Source organism: Choloepus didactylus, chromosome 1 (genome assembly GCF_015220235.1).
Source record: "Choloepus didactylus isolate mChoDid1 chromosome 1, mChoDid1.pri, whole genome shotgun sequence".
NCBI lineage: Eukaryota > Metazoa > Chordata > Mammalia > Pilosa > Megalonychidae > Choloepus > Choloepus didactylus.
In genome coordinates this window covers 181,396,675-181,420,929 of record NC_051307.1, presented here as the reverse complement: position 1 = coordinate 181,420,929, position 24,255 = coordinate 181,396,675, and the positions used below count along the sequence as shown (strand labels likewise).

The window sequence follows — 24,255 nt, the reverse complement described above, 5'->3', positions numbered from 1 at the left end:
CATCTCAATTGACAAAGAAAAGGTATTTGACAAAATCCAACACCCCTTCTTGATAGAAACATAATTAACAACACTGAAAACTAGGAATAGAAGGAAATTGCATCAACATGATAAAAGGCATATATGAAAAACCCACAGCTAACACCATATTAATGGTGAAAGACTGAAAGCTTTCCTTATATAATCAGGAATAAGGGAAGGATGACTGTTGTCACCAGTGTTATTCAACATTGTCCTGAAAGTTCTAGTCTAAGCAATTAGGCAAGAAAAAGAAATAAAAGTCATTCAAATTGGAAAAGAAGGAATCAAACTTTCTTTATTTCAGTTGATGTTACACTGTACACAGAAAATCCTGAAAAAACTACAACAAAGCTCCTAGAACCAAAAAATTCATTCAGCAAAGTGAAAGGGTTCAAGATCAACACCCTATGTTAAACCATAGACTATAGTTAATTGCATAATTATAAAAATGTGCTTTCACCAATTGTAACAAATGTATCATACCAATGTAAGCTGTTAATACTAGGGTGGTATATGGGAATCCTGTATTTTATGCCTGGTTGTTCTCTAAACCTACAACTTCTCTAATTAAAATCAAAACAGAACAACAACAAAAAAATCTAGCAGGTGAAAATAATATCTCTCTTATTTTAGTTACCATTTGTTTAATTATTAATGACTCATGATTTGGGGTATTTATTAGTTATTTCTATTTCTCCATTTATGACTTTTGCCCTTTTTGTTATTGGAGTACATTCTTTCCTTTTTATCCTATTGCATTGGAGGAGCTTATCATGTATCTAGTGCATTAATCATTTTTCACTTACAAACCTTTTTTACAAGCTTGTTTGCTGTTTATTTTGCGTTATAGTGTGTTTTGTTTTGTTTTTTGCTAGAAGATTTATAAATTTCTTTAGCCAAATTGCTAGAATTCCATTAAAAATACAGATTTTAAATCTATCTTTGTTTTCATTGATGGTTTATGCCTTTGGAATGAAGCATATAAAACTATCCCCTGTGCAAAGACTGATCAAGTATCCACTTTTGTTTTCTTTGTTTACCTTTCAAGGCCTTTCAGTAATTGCTATGTTCTCCCTATCCAAGCTCATCTGTTTTCTCACAATCCTGTCTCCCCCAAGCCCATCCTCATGCCTATGTTATATCCCTACTCTTGTTTCAGCAGGAATACCCTCCTTTGGTTCCCTGACTAGCCCAATCAGAAAAAGACCCAAATCCCTCAACCACTTCAAGGCCGACCCAAGACTACCTTCTTTCTTCAATCCTCTTCCTGCCAAACAGACTTCGCCCTTTCTCTCCACTTTAAGTCAATGTTATATAACCTAGCCTTTAATCACTCCTCTTAGTTATATGTGTCATCTGTTTCTCCAAATAAATTACCAGCTTTTGAAGAGCAAGAATAATGTTATAATCCCTTCTGATCTCGTACAAAACACTCTTCGCAATGCTGACCTAAGGGAAGAGCTCCATGAGCACGTATTGATCGGTACATTTTATTTCATGTTCTGAGCATCACAAGTTCCACCCCCTTCTTAATAGGATACAAAATGAATGGGAATAGTACTGTACTGGAAACTATCATAATTCATTAGTGCACACTGAAAAATCTTGTTTCTACCCTTTTTTTCCAAAATGGCTTTAGACCAAACACATGCAAAGGTGGGGAAGAAAGCAGACATACTCACATGCCTGGTTTTTGTTGTTGTTGTTGTTGTTAAATCAAGATTGACTTGAAAGTAAACAAGTGAGTATGCCAGACAAAAGTACATACTCTACAAAGAAGGTTACAAACAACTTGAGGAAAATTTCACCATAGCGATTTCTCTAGCTTTGTGTACCTTAGGCATTGGAAGTGAAATATTATTTTGAAATTGATCAGGAATAAAGCAAACTATAGTAATAGTGCAGGTAAGTATGGAGGAGGTTTTAGTAAACTTTCTTAAAGATTATAGAATGAATTAGAGGATATCTAGAGAGTAAAACTGCCCATTCTTCATGCAGTAGGTATTGAATACCATTGACTACATGCAAGCCGGTGTTGCAGTATCTGAGGACAATACAAATATGAAATAGACAAGGATTGTCTCTTCCGGGAGTAACAGGATACAGTGAAGGAAAGAACTAGTTAAGTGCCAAAAAATTACCTACCGGTAAGTGTTATTAGAGGTCAGAATATAGAACAGCAACTTCCATGTAGAAGGATCAATCATTTATCAGTATTTATTAAGCACTTACTAAGTGCCAGGGCCAGGGATTGGGGACCACACATTTGAAGGTATTTGCAATGGTATTTGGGTTTTCAGCATGAAGTTCTTGATGAGGATAACAGGGATAGTTGGAATTAGATTAGCTGAAGGGCAAAATTAAAGTTCAGCAATGCTAAATGTGAGTAAGTTTTGAAGACATTTGAAAGCACATACTAAACTGGAGAAACTGAAACAAAAGTAAGTTTCTTCATTCCTGAATGAACAGTCTGGAGAATTATCTAGTTAAAACCCAGTGTCACACCAGAGTCAATGCTGCCCTCACAGCATTTTCAAATACAAAGTTCAGCTCTAGAGAAGCAAGAGCTGACATTCTATCAGAGGGCTACAGTAAAAGGACACCCCGTTTCCCCTCCAGTTTAGTTACTATAGGGGACAGAAGATATTCTAAGAATTTAGGTGAGGAAAATGCAAGGATTGTGAAATAAGGCAAAGTAAGAATCTGGTAATTTCCCAATATATTCATCTCAGACTGCAGGGTTAGTTTTCTACGGAGGACTGAGAGAGACTGCGGTGTTTTCCCAAACAAAATGTAACAACAACAAAAACCCACATAAGAAGTGTGTTAAATATTGAAAGCATCTCTCTCTACATGAATTCTGCCTAGCTGATTACAGGGACAGATGCTGGAAAAACATAATAGAAGTGCAAAGAAATGTTTCAATGAATAGCATTGATTTGAGCCAACACAAAGATTCTTGCTCCATTATATTCATGTTTCAAGTCAATTCCGGGTCTTTAGTCCCACTCTCCTTATCATTATCACTAATAACAATCCTTTGGAGTTAATAGTTCTTATTTATATTTTATCACCTTCATAATATGTTAATATATTGGCATTCTTTCTAGAACCTTGAAACACATTACTACTAGTCTAATATTGATCCTTGAGACATACTTATCAAATAACTAAATATTCTTGTGATGGGAAGAAAGGACAGGAAACTAAAATAGAAAAAAAAGTAAGGAAACCCTGGGGAAACAGTACTGAAGCAAGTTTTAGAATCAAGAAACCCAGCCTCCCAGAACCATTCTTAGCATATTCAGAATCCTTTCACCTAACCAAACTGCTATTTTCATTTCTGATTATCAAATTCCTTTCTCAGATTTTGTTAAAAAATATTTCTATTTGCACAACATATAGGAAGTATTATATACTAGTTTTTTTTTTTTTTAAACTTTTTATTTTGAAATAATTTCAAACTTACAGGACACTTGCAAAAATAAAACAAACTCCAAAGAGAAAACTACAACATACCCCATACCTAAACCTCAGATACCCAGTTCCACCAATTTTAACATTTTCCCACCTTTGCCATGTAATTCTTACTATCTTCTGGATATTTGAGAGCAGGTTACATATGTCATATTCCTTGAACACATACTTGCATGCACATTTCCTATGAACAAGGATATTCACTTATATAATTACCTTAAGTGTAGTTTCCAAACTCAAGAAAATAAATATTGACATAAAGCTCACATTTTATACTCCAAATTTTTCTTATGTCCCAATAACATGCTTTTGAGCCTTTTCTCCCCCATTATATATCCCATCCAGTATCATGTATTTCATTTAATTGTATCTCTTTAGTGTCTCTTTCTTTCAATTGTGGAAACATATATACAACATAAATCTTCCCATCCCAGTCCCTCCCAAGCACATCATTCAGTGGGATTAATCACCATCACAACATTGCAGTATCACCACCATTCATTACCAGAAATTTCCCTTCAGCCCAACCAGAAACCTTACACTCATTTTTGCATTAATGCCCCTTTGCCCCCCCACTCCTGGTAAACTTTACTGTCTATCTCAATGAGTTTGTATATTCTGATATTTTTCTGTGTGGTTATCATAGGGCTTAAATTTTACATCCTAATTCTTTAACTATCTTGTTTGCTTTGATACCAACTTCACTTCAGTAGTACATACACATTGTGTCCCTATTCCCCGTCCCCCCATTTTATGTAGTTCTTTTCACAAATTATATGATTACACATTATGAGTCCCAAACCACTGACTTCTCACTTTGTTTTAAGTATTTGCCTTTTAGATCCTTTAAGAAGTAAATAGCAGAGTTACATACCAAAAGTACAATAGCAGTGGTATGTATATTTACCCATGTCATTATCTTTACTTGAGATCTTTATTTCTTCACATGGCTTTAGTCAATTGTCTAGTGCCCTTTCGTTTCAATTTGCAGAACCCACTTTACCATTTCTTACAGGGCCATTCTAGTGGTAACAAATCCCTCAGCTTTTGTTTACCTGGAAATCTCTCATTCCTCCCTCATTTTTGAATGGGGCATTTTTTTTGTTTTCTTTTAACACTTTAAACATGTCATCCCATTGCCTTCTTGTTTCCATGGTTTCTGATGAGACATTGGCCCCTGAACTTATTGAGTCTCCCTTGCATGTGACATGTTGCTTCTCTCTTGAAGCTTTCAGAATTCTCTTTATTTTTGGCATTCGACAGTTTGATTATAACATGACATGGTATGATACCATCTGGGTTTATCCTATTAGGAGTCTGATGAGCATTTGGGCATGTATATTCATGTCTTTTGTTAAATTAGGGAAGTTTTTAGCCATTATTTTGTCGAATATGCCATACTATTGGGTTTTTTTTTGTTTTTTTTTTTTATTTTGAAATAAATTCAAACTTACAGGAACAGATGCAAAAACAATACAAACCCCATACACAGAACTCCAGCATACCCTGACCCCTCTCCCCTGATACCTCAATCCACCGACTTTAACATCCTGTCACACCACCATTTCTTTCTTTCCCTCCCTCCCTCCCTCCTTTCCTATCTATCATCCATCATCTATTGCTCTGTCCTCTGAACATATGAGAGCAAGCTGCACACATCTTTGAACAAACAATATAATTCACATATACATTTCCCATGAACAAGAGCATTCTTTTATGCAATCCCATTATGTGCAGCTAAGAAGTTCAAGAAATTCAACACTGATACAAAGCTTACATTCTCTATTTCCTTTTTTTTCCCCTTATGTCTCATCTGTTTTCCTTTGAGCCTCCTGTCCTCCATCCTCAGATCCCATCCAGGATCCTCCTTGGCATTTAATTGTCATCTATTTAGACTGTCATTTTTTTTTTTAATTGTGGAAACATACGTACAGCCTAAATCTTCCCATTCCACCCCCCCCAGCCTTCCATTAGTGGGATTAATCACATTTAGAATGCTGCAATGCCATCACCTTCCCACCAACCATTACCAGAAATTTCCCTTCACCCCAAACAGAAACCCTACACTCATTTCTTAACTCCCCATTGCCCCTTCCCCCACTTCTGATAACCCATACTCTACTTTTCATCTCTATGGTCATATTCTCTGATACTTTCTTTGTGTTTACCATGGGGCTTAAATGTAACATCTTAAATCTATAACAATCTTGTTTTTCTTTGATACCAACTTAACTTCAATAGAACACATAAACTATGTTCCTATACTCCATCATTCCCCCACCTTTATGTAGTTCTTGTCAAAAATTACATATTTTACATTGAGTCCAAAACCACTGATTTATCATTACAGTTTATGTATTTTAGATCCTGAAGGAAGTAAATAGTGGAGTTACAAATCAAAAATACAGTAGTATTGGTATTTATATTTACCATGTGATCTTTACTGGAAATCTTTATTTCTTCATGTAGTTTCAGTCAATTGTTTAGTGTCCCTTCCTTTCAGCCTACTCAATTCCCTTTAGCATTTCTTATAGGACTGATCCACTGGTGATGAAGTCCCTCAGCTTTTGATTATCCGGGAATGTTTTCATCTCCCCCTCATTTTTACCCTCCAGGTGTTTGTGAATTCTCCAAGTCTCTGATGGTTATTGACTTCTATATTGACTTCTATTTGTATTCCATTGTGGTCAGAGAATGTGCTTTGAACAAATTCAATTTTTTTTTTTTTTTTTTTAATTTATTGAGGCTTGTTTTATGTCCCAGCATACGGTCCATTCTGGAGAAAGATCTGTGATCACTAGAGAAGAATGTGTGTCCTGGTAACCTGGGATGTACTGTTCCATATATGTCTGTTAAAATTCTCTATATCCCTATCTCTCTCTCTCCTTTCTTTGTTTCTCTGTCGGTAGGGCTCGCTTTAATATCTGAAGTAGGGCACGTCTTTTATTAGCAAAATCTCTCAGCATTTGTTTGTCTGTGAAAATTTTAAGCTCTCCCTCAAATTTGAAGGAGAGTTTTGCTGGAAATTTTTCTCTCTCAGAATTTTAAATATGTCATGCCGCTGCCTTCTCGCCTCCATGGTGGCTGCTGAGTAGTCACTACTTAGCCTTATGTTGTTTCCTTTGCATGTGGTGAATTGCTTTTCTCTTGCTGCTTTCAGAACTTGCTCCTTCTCTTCAGTATTTGACAGTTTGATCAGAATATGTCTTAGAGTGGGTTTATTTGGATTTATTCTATTTGGAGTTCACTGGGCATTTATGCTTTGTGTATTTATATTGTGTAGAAGGTTTGGGAAGTTTTCCCCCAACAATTTCTTTGAATACTCTTTCTAGACCTTTACCTTTCTCTTCCCCTTCTGGGAAACGAAGATTCTTAAATTGGGACGTTTTATTTTATCTATCGTATCCCTGAGATCCATTTCGATTTTTTCAATTTTTCCCCCATTCTTTTTTTTGTTCTTTCATTTTCCATTCTGTGGTCCTCAAGGAGGCTGGATCATTGTTCAACTTCCTTTAATCTTGTATTATGAGTATCCAGAGTCTTTTTAATTTGGCCAACAGTTTCTTTTATTTCCATAAGGTCTTCTATTTTTTTATTTACTCTTGCAATTTCTTCTTTATGCTCTTCTAGGGTCTTCTTCCTGTCCTTTATATCCTGTGCCATGCTCTCATTGTCTGTCTTTAGTTCTTTGATTAATTGCACCAAGTACTGTGTTTCTTCTGATCTTTTGATTCGGGTATTTGGGTTTGGGTTCTCCATATCATCTGGTTTTATCATATGCTTTAAGATTTTCTGTTGGTTTTGGCCTCTTGGCATTTGCTTTACTTGATCTCTAATTTGTCAGAACTACAGTTTGGTGACATACACTTTCTCTAACTAACCAGCAGATGGTGTCTGTGAGTCACCTATTCCCCTCAAGTCAGTTCTCCCCAACTTTGTCTTTGTCGTGTGTGGGGATCTGATTCTTGTGGGGTTCAACTGGTGCACTAAATTTGGGTGTGTTGTTGGTGCTGTCCGCCCTGAATGTGGGGCGTGTGTCTGGGTGGTTAGGGAAGCAGGATAGCTTTAATAATCAAACCTCCCAGGTGTTCCCAGAGATTTAAGGCTGTTGAAAGAGTCTAAGCCTTCATTTCAGTCTTGCCACAGGTTGTCTCTGTAACTGACCCACAAGTCCTTGGTATTGGCGTAGGGTCCCTGGGATTTCCAAGCAGGTCCCCCTTCTCAGCCGTGCTCTTCCAGGACCTCTGCTGAGGGAAGGTTGTGCCACGTCACAAGTGTGCACTGGCCCACTAGGGAAGCCCTGGGCTACCAGGCCGTGCAGGGGCGTTCCCAGCCTGCTTTAAAGATGGTTGAATGGGGCGTGTTAATTTCCCCCTTTTCGTGCAGCTCCACCTTCCCAGCTCCTGGACAATTAGCTGTGGGTGCACTAAAGGCCACTGTCCACGGCCAATATTGTGGCATGTGCACGGTGCTGTGGGAAAGACTTCCCATCACATTGGGTTTCTTGGCGCTGCTCTGGGCTGTGGGTCCGGCCCTCGGCAGGAGTGTCCCCAGAGGTGGCTGCAAGGGGTGCAGTTTCTTTCTCCTTTTGACTCCCCTCTGCTCCTCTGGCCCCGAGACAATCAGCAGCAGGTGTGAGAAAGGTTATCCTCCACGCCAGACACCGAGGCATTGGCCCAGCCCGCTCCTGCCATGCTTCACTGCACAGTTCTCCCCATCGTATCCGCAGCTGCTCCTGTTTTTTTGTTGTTGTTGTTTTAAAGAACTAGTCCATCTCCAAATGCCAACCCACCATTTCCCCACACCACAGCGTGGCCGCCAGACTTTCAGCTGGCTCACTCACTCGTTTCAGAATGCAGACTCCCGGTTTCACCAAATGCACGGTCCCTGTGGTTTTAGCAGAACTTGTCTGGCTAGTGCATCACTGGAACTGGTGTTCTGAGTCACTTTCTGGTTTTTATCTAGTATTTTTCACGGAGGTGTTTTTTGCCCTGTCTCACCTAGCTGCCATCTTAGGTTCTCCCATACTATTGGTTTTTAACCATGGATAAAAGATGGTGAATCTTACAGTTGTAAAAAGAAAAATGCTAATTTGGCTGTAGTGTATTGAATTGAACTCCATACTCCCACCTCAAACACATCAAAGTAGAAAAAAGACATCATATATGCAGGTCCATTCTTATAAAAACTCCCTGAGTTTCCAAAGAAGTGCATTAAACTTTGAAAGGTGTGGTTAAGTTCTGTGAAAGGTGACTATATGAAGAGAAGTAAGTGTTATAATACTGTCTTGATATATCTTTTCTAATAGAAAGTACAAAGAATTAAGGCTTTATAAGCTACTATCTTCTGGACAGATTTTAGGTAGCAAATATTTCTGTATCATTCCATCATAGCATCTCTAGTAGGTAAATGTACATATGACTCTATTAAAATTGCTGTTGAAAGTGAGAAACAGGACAAATACAGGAAGAAAAAAAAAAGAAATAAAATCAGGTTTAGCCTCAGTTCATTAGATTTACCAGTTACTTATTCCATCTCAATTGATAACTATGACATTTTCCCCTAAGTAGCACCAACAAAGTTCAACAGACAAGAGCTCTCACAAAATACAACTGAGGAGCATTTCCAAGGTAATATTGCAAAAAGAAAAATCCTGATGTCCAAATCTTTGGGACAAAATATTTGCTCTAGCACAAAAATATTTCCGTGGGATTCCAATCTATCAGGAAGATTTGGGCTGCTGTGCCTGCTGCTACTCTTTCAATTTGCTATGCCAGTTGGAACTCAAAGGAAATTGACACTGCTGACTCCAAGCACCCATTGGGATCCATGATGCTGCCACAAAGGAAAGGAGGCATTACTGCTTCTGTCAAATGAGGAAGTTTCCTTTCAGCTCAAACCTCAGTTAGGAAGTTCCTCTTCTCATCAAAAGCAGTAGACTATAATCCTTATCACCAGAATACAAAGGGACAGATCAATTGTGCAAGTCACAGAATCTTCAGGACAGAAACCAAGCAGAGATGTCGTTCCTTGTATAATATGAAATTCATAAAGGCATTTTTTCTGTGTTTTAAAGGAAGCAAACTTGCTTAGAAGGTCACTGATTCAATTTTCAGTATTTAAATGAAAACCTTGAATATATATTGTAGCATTATTCATAATGGCAAAACAGTGGCAATAAAATGCATGCCCATTGATGGGGAAGGCTTTGGTAAAGCATGATGCAAACACATGAGGAACAATATAAACAAAAAGATCTACGTTTAATGACCTGTTAAGAATGCACAAAGTATAGCTTTAATTGAAAAAAAAAAAAAAGTAGCAAAATAACATGCTCATTATAATCTCATATAGTATAAGTACGTTTGCAAAGCATAAGGAAAGCTATGGAAGGAAACACACCTGGTTATTAATATTGGTTATTTCAGATGGTTCTTGACAGGGTCATGTGGTGTTTTGGGGAAATATTTTAATTATATAAATAAATTGTTTCACTAGATATGAGAATGGATTCGTTTTTAAAGAAAAAAAAATAACTAAATTTTGAGGAATTCCAAATATAGAAACTGTAATTTTTTTTTCAAATGATCTTAAGAAACTTGATGCAACAAAAGGAACATGATAGAGAGAGAGAGGGAAAAAAAAGCAGAACAGACAAACGAAAATCAGCTCCATTTGGAAAAATCGAGTGGAGTCCAAACCAAAAACACAGTTTGTTCTCTTAGCCACAACTGGATGATTGTTTTCATACATTCCTTAGTGAGCAGGGCTTTGAAGTTTCTTTCAGAAGCCCATCTTACATATTAAAGCATTATTTTAGACATGTTTTTATACCTGCTTTGTTCATTATATAAGGAAACCGTGTAGAGTTGTCTTTCCAAACTTTAGCTCTTGTCATTCTCAACTGGTCCTTGAAATTGTTTTTTTCAAAATTCTCAGTTAAAACAATGATCTGTGTATTGTTATGGATTGGTATATGGCATGAGTAGATGATATTTAACTATTGTATTCAAGATCCTGCATCCTGAATAAGCAAAATAGACAAAAATTTTCTTCTAACACTCAGCCCACCTCTTGGCTTTTTAAGCTCAGTTGGCCTGGTATGTCCAACTCTGCCAACCCATGAAAGGAAGCCACATATACAAGCTGATATTCTTGGCAATTGCTCAGGAATGGCCTGTCCGATCCCCTCCAAACCACCACACTGCCATTTAGTCCTGCCCTACTTACTCACTCTCATCCTCAATTTCCAATTACTGGCTATTTACACTGTCTTTGAAATCCACTTCTGTCCCTCCCTGAGTTGGCATGTGTCCTGGACTCTCTTGCTAGCATCTGGTAATGCAGCACTGTGGTGGTTTACTTTTCTTTCTTTCCTGTCGTAGTTACTTAGCTCACATTCTATTGTCACAGTGTGCCCCGTAAACTAGGTATGTAACCCGAATCCCGCCAATAGCCAAGGGTACCAGGCCCAGAGGCCTACATGTAGGGGATGTGGTGGGGGAGGTGGATCTGGACTTGTAAAGAGGGATACTTTAATAAAGTTTATTTCTGGTACACAGGCCTTTTGACATAGAGCATCATAGAGGTGAAAATGACTTTACATCTCTGGTTTTAAAAAAAGTAATTGCCTTCAGCAATGGAGTCATGCATGGAACACACAGACCAAGCTAGATTAATTCATTCCGAAAACCTTTTATTATGCACTCGTCTGTGTCACACACTACACTAGGTACTGTGGGGAAAGTCAAAGATGAAGACACATGTGGTCCTAGTCCTCAGGGGCTTTACAGACTAACTTTAACACAAATACGGTCCTGAAGAGAAAAGGTATGTTCAAAAAGCCAAAAATAAATTCACAACCAAGCAAAAAAGAAGAAAGTCGAAACCTAACACCACTCTGCCTCGGAAAGGAATGGGAAAAAAAAAAAAAAAAAAAAAAAAGGCAATAGTTAAAAATAAAAGACTGGAGGGGATTGAAAGCTGAGAGAACAAAAAGGAGGAAACAGAAGATTAGGACCAGAGGGCAGAGAGGCAAATCTATAGCAGAAAACTTGAGAATAGGAGGAAAGGGAGTGAGCAGGAAAGGGCCAGGGGAATAGAAGCTGTGATACAGAAATAAAAGAATTAGATCCCCAGGAAGTACATTTCTGGGAAGGCAGGGAGTGTAGAAGATGCAATGTAAAAAGCAAGGTCATTGCAGAAAGCTACCTTCTAAATAGAATAAGGATGGAGAAGTGAGGAAAACGAACTTGGCAGAAAAGATGGGCCACGAATAACAACAATAATAGCTAAGCTTTCTTGCAATCCCTGCTGCCCTAGACTCCTCAACAACCCTGCTGAAATCCAGGCCCACTCCTCTAACATATGCTTGTCCCGAGGGTCCAGAGCATGTTAGCACATTGCACACATGTCCTCACTTTTCCTGCTCCTTGGGTCCCCAGGCGCATTAGTGACCCTCAGACATCACCAGTGCTTGGTTAGCATTTTGTTTTGCATGATTCTTATGCCAATATAGCTTTGCTGATTTCAAAACTAATGTTTTGGTCCCCCCCCCCCAAAACCAGACCCTTGCTGTACAAAACAACATCAACATTCATGATTATATTTTTGAACACCTGAGGATTTTATATGAACATTTTATATATGGAAATTATAAAATACATGTTAAAATTTGATTCCAAAGACTCTTTCTGAGAAACACTCCTGTTTCCAATCAGTAAGGCTTGTATTCAGGTCCTCCCTAAGAACTGGTGATGGGTAAGTCAAAATGACAAAAGCAAATGCTGGAGGTGACTGAGTGCTGTGACACGTGAAAAAACAAAATAAGGTGCTAAGTTGTCAACATGGGCATTAATTGTCTTCAGAAGACACCAAAAGTCAAGTACATGACTCTTCCATATCAAGTTGTATATTCACATTAGTTTTCCTCAAAGTGGCTTTTCTGTTAGCAAGCTATCTTTTCCTTGCCAAACAGCTCTTATCCTTTCCTTTGGAAAGGAAAATAAATAGTCAAATTCCAGAAATTTTCAAAAGTAGATTAAGACCTAGTACCCTTAGCCTTTCCATTTCCTGTCTTTTCTTCTCTTTGTTTTATCTTTCTTGACTTCTCATAAATCACTGGTTAAATTAAAGTTATAGAACTGCCATCTTTTCAATTTTTTCTACCATGCTATTGACAGCCTCATCACTAAAAGCTTTGAGGATCATTAGACTCTTTGCAATATAAACAACTATTATGAAATTATTTGGGGAAAATTAGAATCAGTCTATCAATATGGCTCTGAAAGATGCTATTAAGGATTACAGGAAAAAGAAAGCATATATCTAACTTGCATAGCACACTGTCGATATACCCCAGATCATGGGAAGATACTACCTCCTTGAAAGAAAGCAAAAAGTATGCCATCCCAAATTTGGTGAGGTTTACCCCTTTGTCTACCAAATGGCAGAAAAAAAAAAAATTATTAGAACTGGAAATAATGGGTATAAGTCTTCTAAAGACAACTTTGCTTCTCCATATATCTGTACTCATTTAGCCTCAGAGAAAATCAGAACCATGGAAATAATCCTTGAAGTCTCTCTCTGTCTCTGTCTCTCTCTCTCTCTCTCTCTCTCTCTGTGTGCGTGTGTGTGTGTTATGCGTGAAAGAGTTCAATCAAAGCTGATTCATTGAAACTGCTGATGAAATTCGATGAGATCTGGCTAGAGGGATGGGAAGAAATATTGAGTAATTAACTAGAGAATCAAAACACAGTTTGGTTATGGGAAATTCTCCCTCTAGGATTTGGGGAGAGAGTGAACTTATGTGCATGAGGGCAGGCGTGGAGCTGGAAAGAGAAGAAATTCCTTCCTGATTAAGATGGAAGGAAATGCACATGATCGGGGCCTAGGATATTGATTTGTTTGAATAAAGAATGAAAATGAAGGAAGCCATCAGCTTGTCTTACGCCTGCTGAAGAGGTATCTTCCGGGTACCCAGCCACTTGTGAGGGCAATAGTGGGTCTGGTTAGAAGAGCGCATCCATATAGACACGTATGTTCTTTTAGAGGCACCTGAATTTTCTAGGGCCGAAAGGGACTTCTGGGCACCAAGGGAAGTTATCCTGAGTGAAAGCATGGAAACCAGGGAACAGGAGGAGGTGGCAGTTTGAATGCATATAAAAGATGCATGACCCTATTTTGAGACATAAGACTTTAGAAAATCATTCCATGGAATAAGTATTGTGCCATTGATTTGCCTCCTGCCTGTATTCCTAAACCAGTGGCCCAGGGAAACACCTGTTACATTCAAGCTCTTTCTCTAGTAAACAATTCTACCAGTTGCGCAATGAAATAATTCTGTGAACCTGGCACCTAGATCTGGAACTCCCAGTTTCTCTCTCTGCCAAAGGTCAATCCAATGTGTCTGTGTTTGAGGTATTTTAGCCAAAGAATGTTAATGGCATTTTCTGATATGCTTTGCTGTTCTACCATGTGTCCCTCCCTGGAAATTTGGGATTACTAAAATACAGAGATTTCTTGAATGCCAGAAGGCCATAAAGTGAGAGAAATGACCAGCTTTTTAGGATCTCTGACCTTTGGGGATCCAAAAAACACTGGAGAAATGAGAAAAATGTATGGCTTGCAAACCATAAAAAGAAAACTGCAACGTCAAACATGTATTTGCATACCTACAAAATATAAAACAACTTTATTAATTGTTCTCCTCTCTCTTGTGATATCTTTGTACCTCAAAGATTTGTAGGTTAGATTTTTTCACTCTGCAGTAACACCCACATATGCAAGCTGATGGCCTAAAATTCATAAGGTACACATAAATTAAACGAACTTACTTGTACTCAGAGTGTTTCAGTGGCAAAATTATATGAAAAAAAAAAAAACTCTTTCAATATTTTATTGCAAAAAATGAATTGGTGTAGGATGTGAGTGCCCTTTAATATGTTTTTTGGGGGATGTTGTAGGAGCCCTCCAAAAGTAAGAGTGTTAGGCAATATGGAGGATTTAAAATGATTGTTAAAGGAAGCCACTAAGCTTGGAAAAAAGTTATTCTGTATTCATTGATTTGTTCCCTCTGGCTTTCTCCTTCTCGTTTCCCAGCCTATCAACAAAGTTAAATACAACAAGAACAAGCAAGAAAGCAAAAACTTTCCATGGTTAAAATGAAATCAAATTGTTGTAAACAGATGAATAATGAAGTTTAAAGGCAATGGTTAATATTTTGGAATAAATTGAGAAATGAATATCGGAATTTTCTTCTCTCCAGAATTCTTTGTCTACCTTAGATTAAAAATACAACATTCTCATTTTTAAAGATGCTGGCTGATGTAGTGTGTTTGGCAATAGACAGGAGACCTGGGGCCAAAAGCAGAAACCAAGGGTAATCCTGGGGTTGCCACAGGCCTCTGAGGGACTAACACCAAATCAAAGAAAATAAATTTGTTTTTCTCATTTCAAAAGAAGAAATTAAGCGTCATAGGTATGTCTTGTTCATTTTGTATGGTATCCAGGAAAACAATCTCTGAAGTTTTAAATAAACATGGAGATGAGATGGATTATCAACAATGATATCACCAAAATCATTCCAAGCATTGCACACATTTCTTCAAATACTTCATCTACTCTAAACTGTTTGATAGTTGAAATTATATCTGCCTGAATTCTAACTTACCTTAGTTATATCCAGGTGCCGTCATTCAATTTGAGTGATTGATATGTTTTTAAAAGGTGCAACATGACAGTTTACAGACATTAATGATAGCTTCAAAAATGACTCAAAGACATAAGAAAAGCTTTAAGGATACCTTAACCAGTTCCAGAAGTCCAAATAGTTAGCATTCTGTTTTCCATTTTCCTTTTCATTGAATTGCCATCAATCAGTAATATGACCATGTTAGACAGCAGTATAACAGATCCAAAACAATAAGACATCAAAAATCCTCAATTAAATTTTATGCATGATCTATTTTCAACTTGAAAACTGTCAACTAAGAATGGGATAACCATTCTTATGCTAGATCATTCTTATGCTAGATCACCTGCATCTAGCATATTAAGTGCATTATCAAGTGCTATATATATATTCCAATTTCTTAGCCCTACAGTACAATGATAGGAAAGCTAATACTAAAACAAATTAAAGATCAGTACTTGAAACTATTATTTCCAGTATTTGGAGTTTTGTAAGATTTCTTTTTCTTCTATTGTATCTTATTTTTTCCCAAAGAATAGGAAAGTACAATAAATAGGGTTAGCTTGGTTCTGTGCATAGCCTAACTTTTGTATTTGTTTATGAGTCATAAAACAAAATTCTAGGTAATGGCCTCAATTCCACTTACTTTCATTAATTATGTTAACAGGGGACCAAGAAAGGTACCTACCAAAAAAAGAAGAAGCGAAGATAATTCCCTTGTTTATATGTCCTGGAAAAATTATTATATGCTATAGTTACTACAGTATTTATTTCCCACATTTCAAAAGCTACTAATTCAGAGATTTGCAGGTTTTGCAAACCCCAATTAAAACAGTATTTCATCTATTGATCGATATTTCCATATTTATACTGTCTCCAGTATTCATTCATCGCTCAAGAATTGTCAGTATCTTAATGTGACCATCCCAGTTTCTTCATTACCTCTCCTGTGTTAGCCAAACATACGCATAACCATTCAGCTCTTACACCACCTGTAGAGAGCAAGTTAAATGAGGACAAGGAAAGCATCACACTGTTACTATTAAGTCTTTGGATAAGCCCTGATTTTGCCTATTCAAAGTTGAAAACTTTAACCACAACAACAAAGCCAGCAATGATAATGATTAAATGATGCCTGTCATTTTGTTCCACCCTTGAGAACTGCTCTCCGCCCACTCCCAAGTGATGGATGTGCTTCTTATGGTGCACTGGATTTAGATGTTGCGAAGGATGTAGATGGTGAAATTTGTCAAGTCACTGAAGTCAGCAAAGCAGCGTTTGATCTGCTCTATAGAAGGCACTGGGTACCCAAACAAAAATTCAGGAAAGACACAAAACCGAGGTCACCTCTCAATACCACTAATATATCAAAGCAGGCTCATCTATCACAAAGTTAGAATTGCAAATGTTAAACCAGAAAGGGATCCTAAGAGAACCTGACCTAAAAACCAATGCATTGACACACAAAACAGGGAATTTCCCTCAAAGAAAACCAGATTTCCGTATCTTATCTTTTATTTTCCATGCGATTGTAATTTGCTACATATTAGAGGCTGATGTTCTGAATTACCAAAATTTTTTTCAGATATCTGAATGCACATGGTCTATATTTCCTGACCAATAAACCTACATGGAAAGAAACAAATTTTAAAACCATGAACATATTCTCTGCCAATACCGACTTGAAAGAAAAATTAAAAACAAAAACAAAATCCAACTCATCTCCGTCATCCCTCCTTTTTTATTTCCTTATTAGAATTCATTTGCAGTGTCCAAAATCTGAAATCTGAAAACCAATAGCCAGCTCTGTAGGCTTTTTCAAGGCCCTGAGAACAACTACTCACTAGCAAACACATAAAGCGCCCATTGAAAACAGAAAGCTTTTGCTATAACATCCCTGCTAAATAAGTGGAAGCAAAAGCCACATCTCCCTGTGAAACTCTGTAATTTTTAATACTGAAAACAAAAGATCAATACCCATGCAAAGTTGAATTTCATGTTTTTGAATATCTTAAAAAAGAAACACACTGCCGCCTATTTCTCTATCTCAAAGTTGCTGATCCTTATTACCTACCAATCTTTCTTTAGGGATAAATGACCTAAAGGTTTTCTTACAGTACTTCCACAGATTAAAATAGCAGAAAACAAAGGAGAGAAACATTTATAATTTCAGAAATGATAAATTCACTTTTGGTTTTTGAATGTGTGTTCCATAGGATTAATATTTGATCTTTCCATTTGCAATGGCTTCAGACACATTTAATACCTATGTGTTTTCTAATTAAATGCTACTATATACTACATATTTTTAAGTGGTACTATATATCTGTTTCCATTTTCAGAAAGCATATATTTTAAGCACATCCAACTACTCAACATTTTTCCCACTACTGCAAAAAATAGCAGCACGTATCCTCAACACATGTATTGCAATACATTAATACATTTTTGTTCTTGGTCTCCCTTTAGCTCCATCTATACTCTTTGCTGTGCAATAGCTATAGCATAAAAACATCTATTCTCACATGCTTTTGATATTACACTATTTAATCACACACAGCTGTGGCTTACGAGACTGTTATAAAACACAATTTTAATGTAGTACTCAAAGCCAATTTTGGATAAACATCAACCATTTACTCTGAATAAAAGTTCGACACTAAACAAGTTTTCTTTTAAAGGAAAAGACTGGTTTTCTTTGAGTTTGGCATGGACAAAATTGTGACTGAGCCCTCACCCTGCCAAAAGACTGATAATGTCAAAAAGAATCGTGTAAAATCATACTAGTGCAAAAAGGAAGCTCTCCAGAATTCTTGGAGCCAGAAAGACCTGGAATGAACTTGATTCCTCCCTTCCCTTTCTTTATGTCCCTCCCATCAAATTGCCCCATCCCCCAACCCTCAAACAGATTTTATTATTTCATGGAAATAATTTTGAGCTTTAATTTTTTCTTTTCCAAATTGAGAGAAAGTAAAAGGCAAATGCTTTAGAAAGATACTATTAAGAGAAATATACATGACATTTCACTTAAGTTTGGAATTATTCCGGAGAAAGAACAAGTATTTTTACATTTCTACTCTTTTAAAGGAAAAACCAAACTTAGTGTTGATCCCATTATAGGGAAGACAGCAAAGAATGCCTTGGAACTTAGTTTATTCTCACTGATGACAAAGATTTGGAGGAATGAAGAAGAAAAGCATAGTTAAAAGGGAGAGTGACCCCTTGTTTCTATTTTTCTCTTATTTGAAACCAATTAAAATTCTGTACATTCTAAAATGAGACACACAAGATTTATCATAGTTTCATGCTATCATATTACTGCCCTGAAGCAAAAGAAATATTTTGAGTTGTACCTAAAAATTGTATTGCCGGAAGATTTTTAGAAAACCAGTTTTGTATGTTTTAGACTTTCAAAAGATAACAGAACTTGGGAGTTTTTCAAGACTGTTTTAAAACAACTGGCAAGTTACCAACTCTGGCTATCAATACAAATCTGAGTCAGGAAGTACTAAGGAAATTCTAAACTCATTCCCTCCCTCTACAAGATTTTATACATTTTTTTGCGTGTAAGAATTGTGGTACGGGTTGTTTTGCTTTGCTTTTGAAGGCTCTGTACATTTACATCTTTAAGAATATCCATAAGAGTCTCTCTTCCTTACTCCTCACTCCTTGTGTTTTCAAGTGTTTGCTCTTTCTATGGCACTATCAGTTGGTCTCCAGCTAGACTTTTAGAGATGGGTGGCCATTCAGAGTACAGAGGGTTGGAGATTCAGCCTGAGGACAGTGTGCAGTTGATGAACTACTCCTTCACCTGACCCTTACTTCTCACCAGGCTCAGAACACAATCTAAGTGCCACCAGCCAGAGAAACCCTGTTAGAGTCCCATCATCTGAAACCCTTTCTTCAAGACCTTCTGGGGGAACCAGATGGCCAAAGAAGGGAAGGCAATAAACTGATGTAAGAGCAACCTGATTAGAGATCATGCACTGGAGTGGTAGAAACAGCAAACTGCTAAGTGTGTGGGAAAGGAAGAAAGGGCAAACTTGCTGTGTGTGCCTGGGCAACTTTTATAAACTTTATAAAGATGACTAAAGCTTTCCAAATATCACATATTAGAGGAATATCTATTTCTCAAGGGCAAAATGTCTCCTCAATAGGCTATGACCATTTTTTACTAACTGTTTAAAAAACAGCTAAGTTGTTTTTTAAAGAAAACTCCCCAAATTCCAGAAGTTCAGAATGAAATTTACCTTGGGTCTGATAATGCAGTAGTGACAGGTTGTTTTGAATGGTCTGTAATATGAGTCTTAAAAATGTTAGGTTACAGCCCAAACATCATTATGTATTTTATCACTAGGCCTAATGAACTAGTAACCTTTTTTTTTTTTTTTTAATCTAGTCATGTCTCTTATTTAAATTGTATGACATGTCACTAAGATTTCCTCATAACCAAAACAATGTTCCTTCTTGAAATTGCTTCTTAGGGGGAAAAAAAGGTATATACACCTACACAAACACACATAATAAAAGAAAAAAGTGGCAACTTTTAAGATACTAGGTCTGGGAGAGTGAGAATGATATAATATCACTACAGAGCATAGCATCAAGTGAGCTACTGGGTTTTCATTTTATTTAACTTATGAATACATTTTTCTAATATTTTAAGCATTTAAAAGTTATTCAAAAATCAGAAACAAAATTTCTTATTTTTAAGCAGTAAAATTAAGAGATCTGTGCTAGTGTAATAGAAAATGATAGGAGCAAAGAAGACAGGAAGTATCATGAATTTCCCTAAAACTTTAATATGCATTTGCGGGAATGGCAAACATTTTCTTTTTTTAAAAAAAATTCTCATTTTCATTTTGGTTTATATCAGAAAATAGTAGCTATATCTAATGTTACCCAAATTTAGGAAGAAAGAGAAAATTCAGTATTTTTGTATTTTCTGAAGAAAAGCAACAAACATTTTCAGTTTTTTAAAATCCCATGCAGAATCTAGCCCCCACCCTCCCAAAAAAACAAACAAACAAACAAACAAACAAAAAAAAAACCACTAATTCAGCAAATATATGTTGTGAATTGGAGAGGGGGGAAACATCCAAGTTTACAGAAAAATTTAAGGTATGATATCTCCAGAATATGATTTTGCTTTCGATCACAGAATTCTATTTTTATCAATCATAAGAATTCTTTATATATCAGCATCACGTTAAAACCTCTATGGTTTTAAGAACGGATTATAACTGCAAGCCAAGGCTAAAAGAGCAGAGGATTTTATGAATTCCACCCAGACTTACAAATAAATATAAGCAACATGCATTTCCTTCAAAATATTGTAAACAATAATTGAGACCTAAACGTAGAAGGGACCAAAAGTGATACTGAAATAGCCTAGTTCTTTTCCTATTATGCTGGGGCATGATAGTACTTCATTACATAGTATTAACCCTGTCAGAAAGTCCACACATTTTAAAATGTGATTGCATATTGATCCATCCTCCTTTTCCCTCTGTACCTAAGTTTCAAAACAGGGCACGTTTTCACACCTTTGGCTTCCAGGTACATTATTAATGTCTGTCATTTCAGAGCCACCATAACACTATTTGACAACTTCACAGCACTGTCGAAATTTTACAACGTAATAATCAATACAAACTACCATGATAGCCCAAAGTAGCTGATTTTATATTCTCTACCTCCCTGATATCTGATTAGCTAGATAGCAGCTTCGGACACCTAATGGATCTAACTTCTTTAAAAATTTTCCAGAAGTTGATGGCTTTGGCTAGCTTGAAAGTAACAAGATCCAGATGCCCCTGTCTACACAACACTAAACTATATAGGATTCCAAAACAGATTAAAAAAAAACTCTTCCTGTATTTTTCAGGCTCACCTCTTTTCCCTTCACCACTCTCCTTCTTCCCCCCCATAAAACACACATACATACACACACACAACACATTTTTCAGAAGAACACATTCCAGCACCCTGTATCTTTAATATATTATGCACATTATTTATTATTTCCTGCTAAAAATAGTTTAAAGAAATCTCAGTCAAAAAAACATTATTTCATTCATTTTGGGCTAAAGTTTCTTTTCTGAATATAATCCATAGTAAAAAAGAAAACCAGAACCAAAAAGAAAGTGTGTGTGTGTGTGTGTTTTTTTTTAAACATTTGGAAAAATTTAACCAAATGAGTAAAAGGGATGGAATGTCCGATATTTTCATCCAACCCTTGAGGTTATTGTTTTCATTTCTTTTAGGGGATGAGAAATGACTATAAATTTCCCCTTTTTAACTTGTCCTTGCTTTGCCATTTCCTTGAGGAATGGCAGGCAGCATTTTCTACCCAATCCCCCAAAGAGTTAAAACTCAAGGCAATGGAGCAAGAGGGCTGGTCTAGCAGCAGCAGCACAAACTAAATGCTCACAAAGGCAAAAAGCAATGCGAGTCGACCTTGGAGGGGCAGGGCGGATCACAGAGGAATTGAAAGAGAAAAAAACAAAACAAAACAATCTATAATATAATACTGAAAGTCTGCTGCCTGGTCTGGCTTACAAATAGGCATTGTTTGATGAGACAGAATAAATGAGAGAGAACTACAGCATGAATTACCAAACCCTAATCATATCCACGAGTCCTGGTGACAGCACAGATCATTCAGGCATGCCTTGTTCACCCTCGGCATACTTAATTTACTAAGAAGACAGTGGAGTCTGGCTAATGCAATACAAAATAATACCATCTGTAAAGAAATATAATCCATGCAATTGAGGTGGTAACTCTACCAGCATTTGCCCCCCAATCAAGTCCAATTTAATTGACAAATTAGAGCTGTGATTTCACACCTGAGAGTCTTTCACGTCTTAACTGCAGGATAAAGTTCAGGGTTGGCACTGCCCACTGCTTAGTTATGTGAGCCCCTAATGATCATTTGAGCACAGACACATAAAGCCTGAAGTATTTAACCAGTTCAAGTCCAATTATCATCTTTTCAAGACGCAGGCCTCCCGATGGCAGCTAACACAGAAAAAAAGAACTTCTAAAAGTGAAGAACATCTATTAGAAAGCCCCTAAATTCAGTCTCTACCACCCCAGTCATCCTAAAGATAAAATAAATGACGTAAGACAAATTAAAAAAACAAAAAATATATACCCAAACAAACTCTGAGACTTCGGTTAGCTGCCCTATGTCTTCCCACACCGTTGTAGCCTTCTATACTTAGTCATTAAAAGTTTGAGTCGCCCCCACCCTGGAGCGTCTTATCCAGTGGGAAAAACCTTTTAGAGCCACAAACAAAGAACGGCTCACCAGAATAGCCCCTGAAATTGTATTCTTGTGACTGATAACCACTGCTGTGCTCTTCTTTTTAACAACCTGCCTATCTGCAAAGGACTTTACAGATATCAGGAACATTTATTCTGCCAAATAACAACAAAGGAACTCAAGTGAAACTATTATCTCTCCTTAAAGAGATAGCCACATTTCAAGGTTTGCTGCTTTCTTCTTACAGCCTCCTCTGCCTCATTAACTCCACTGGTATGTTACTAATCTCAAAGAAGCAAGGACAGATGATGGGGCGGGAGGGGGGGGGTACGGTTAAATAATAATTCACATGACTGTCTGTTGCCCATCCCAAGTGCAGAACGATACCAAATGATTGCCAGACTGTGGGTCGAGCCATACCTTGGTTTGGAGATAATGAGGATAGTAGTAAGTGTACTGGGGGTACATTTGTGGCTGATCCAGGCGTTTGCCCATGTAGCTGGAATCTTTATCTCCGAGGCAGGGAACTGGATGACAGGGTATAGTGCCCCAGGCCGAGCTTCCTCTTAAGCCACTACTCCTGACAGTCCCGATGACTGATGAGGCTTCGGGGACTCCTTGTCTTCCACCACTCGCTAGTTCCAACACAGAAAGATTTTAAAAAAGAAACACACCAAAAAAGAGAAACAAAGAAGAAAAAAAAAAAAAAAAGGGTGTGTGTGTGTGAGATAGGAAAAAAAAAACAAAAAAGAAAACACACACACAGACTCCCCAAATCTTGTCTGGCTTCCCCCAGCTGCCGGTGTCCCCTTGAAATGAGGCAGTTTGTTCTCTACCCAAGCTGTCTGTAGTGATGTCAATTGCCAGCGTTTGTAAAGGGGAAAAAAAAATCAAAGTCCTTTTAGCACAACTCCGAATCCTTGCAGATCAGCTTCCTGTCTCCTGTTTCTCTCTTTCCCCACCTTAAAGAAAAAGAAAAAGAAAAAAGAAAGAAAGAAAAGAAAGGGAAAAAAAGAAAGGAAAAGAATAAAAGAAAGAAAAAGAAAAGGGAAAAAGAAAAAAAAAAGGAAAAAAAAAACCTTGCACAGCTTAGTTGCTGCTGTCTCCCTCCCAGAGTGACATGGTGTTCGGGGCTTGTCCTGTCCTTTCATTCACTTCCCCTCCTTCCAGCCGGTGGGTGGAACCGAGAGAGCCTCTCCAGGGAGCGGCGTACGCAGTCCAGAAGGCTGCAGTATTTCCTCCAAGAAGAAAAAAAAAAAAAAAAAAAAAAGACTGCTTCAACCCCTGCTGCAAGCAAAGTTCCAATTCCCTCTGCTGGCTATCTCGAATAGCAAAGCAATTTTTGCAGCAACGCTGCTGACACTGGAACTGAACCTGGGTAACTCAAATGTGGGCAGTGGATTATTTCTTATCCTTCTCTCTCTCTACCCTACACAAGATCTGCCTTCTTTTCTTTTCTTGCCAAGTTCCAAGGTAAGCCACACTGCTAAACAAAATACAGAATACTATAGGAGCAAAGAGAGAAAGAAGAAAGAAGAAAAAAAAAAAAAAAAACTAGAGAGAGGGACTAACCTTGCTGGTTAAAATGGAAAAAGATTGCCCCTAATGTTTACAAAACCTGTTAACATGAATCCAGATGAATCCAAGACCTGGTTTAGAAAGTAACCCTTTACTACTTAGAGGACCTGGAGGATGCTAAGTATTGAAGATATTTGAGAGTCCACTCCAGGACTACCATTAACAAGCACAGTATCAGATTCCAATGATCAATTTAACACATCAGAAATAATCCTTG

General features: G+C 37.2%; 1 protein-coding gene across 14 annotated transcripts in view; it reads right to left on the bottom strand.

Annotated features, from left to right (window-relative positions):
• RBMS3 (RNA binding motif single stranded interacting protein 3) overlaps positions 1-23,527 on the bottom strand; it is a 734,276-nt gene extending 710,749 nt beyond the window's left edge. For all 14 annotated transcript variants that reach the window (XM_037846292.1, XM_037846311.1, XM_037846320.1 and 11 more), the window contains exon 1: positions 22,881-23,527. In XM_037846292.1, coding sequence (XP_037702220.1) covers positions 22,881-22,955 — 75 coding nt within the window. In that variant the 5' untranslated portion in view covers positions 22,956-23,527. The remainder of the gene's footprint in view (positions 1-22,880) is intronic.
• Between the last annotated feature and the right edge of the window lie 728 nt (positions 23,528-24,255).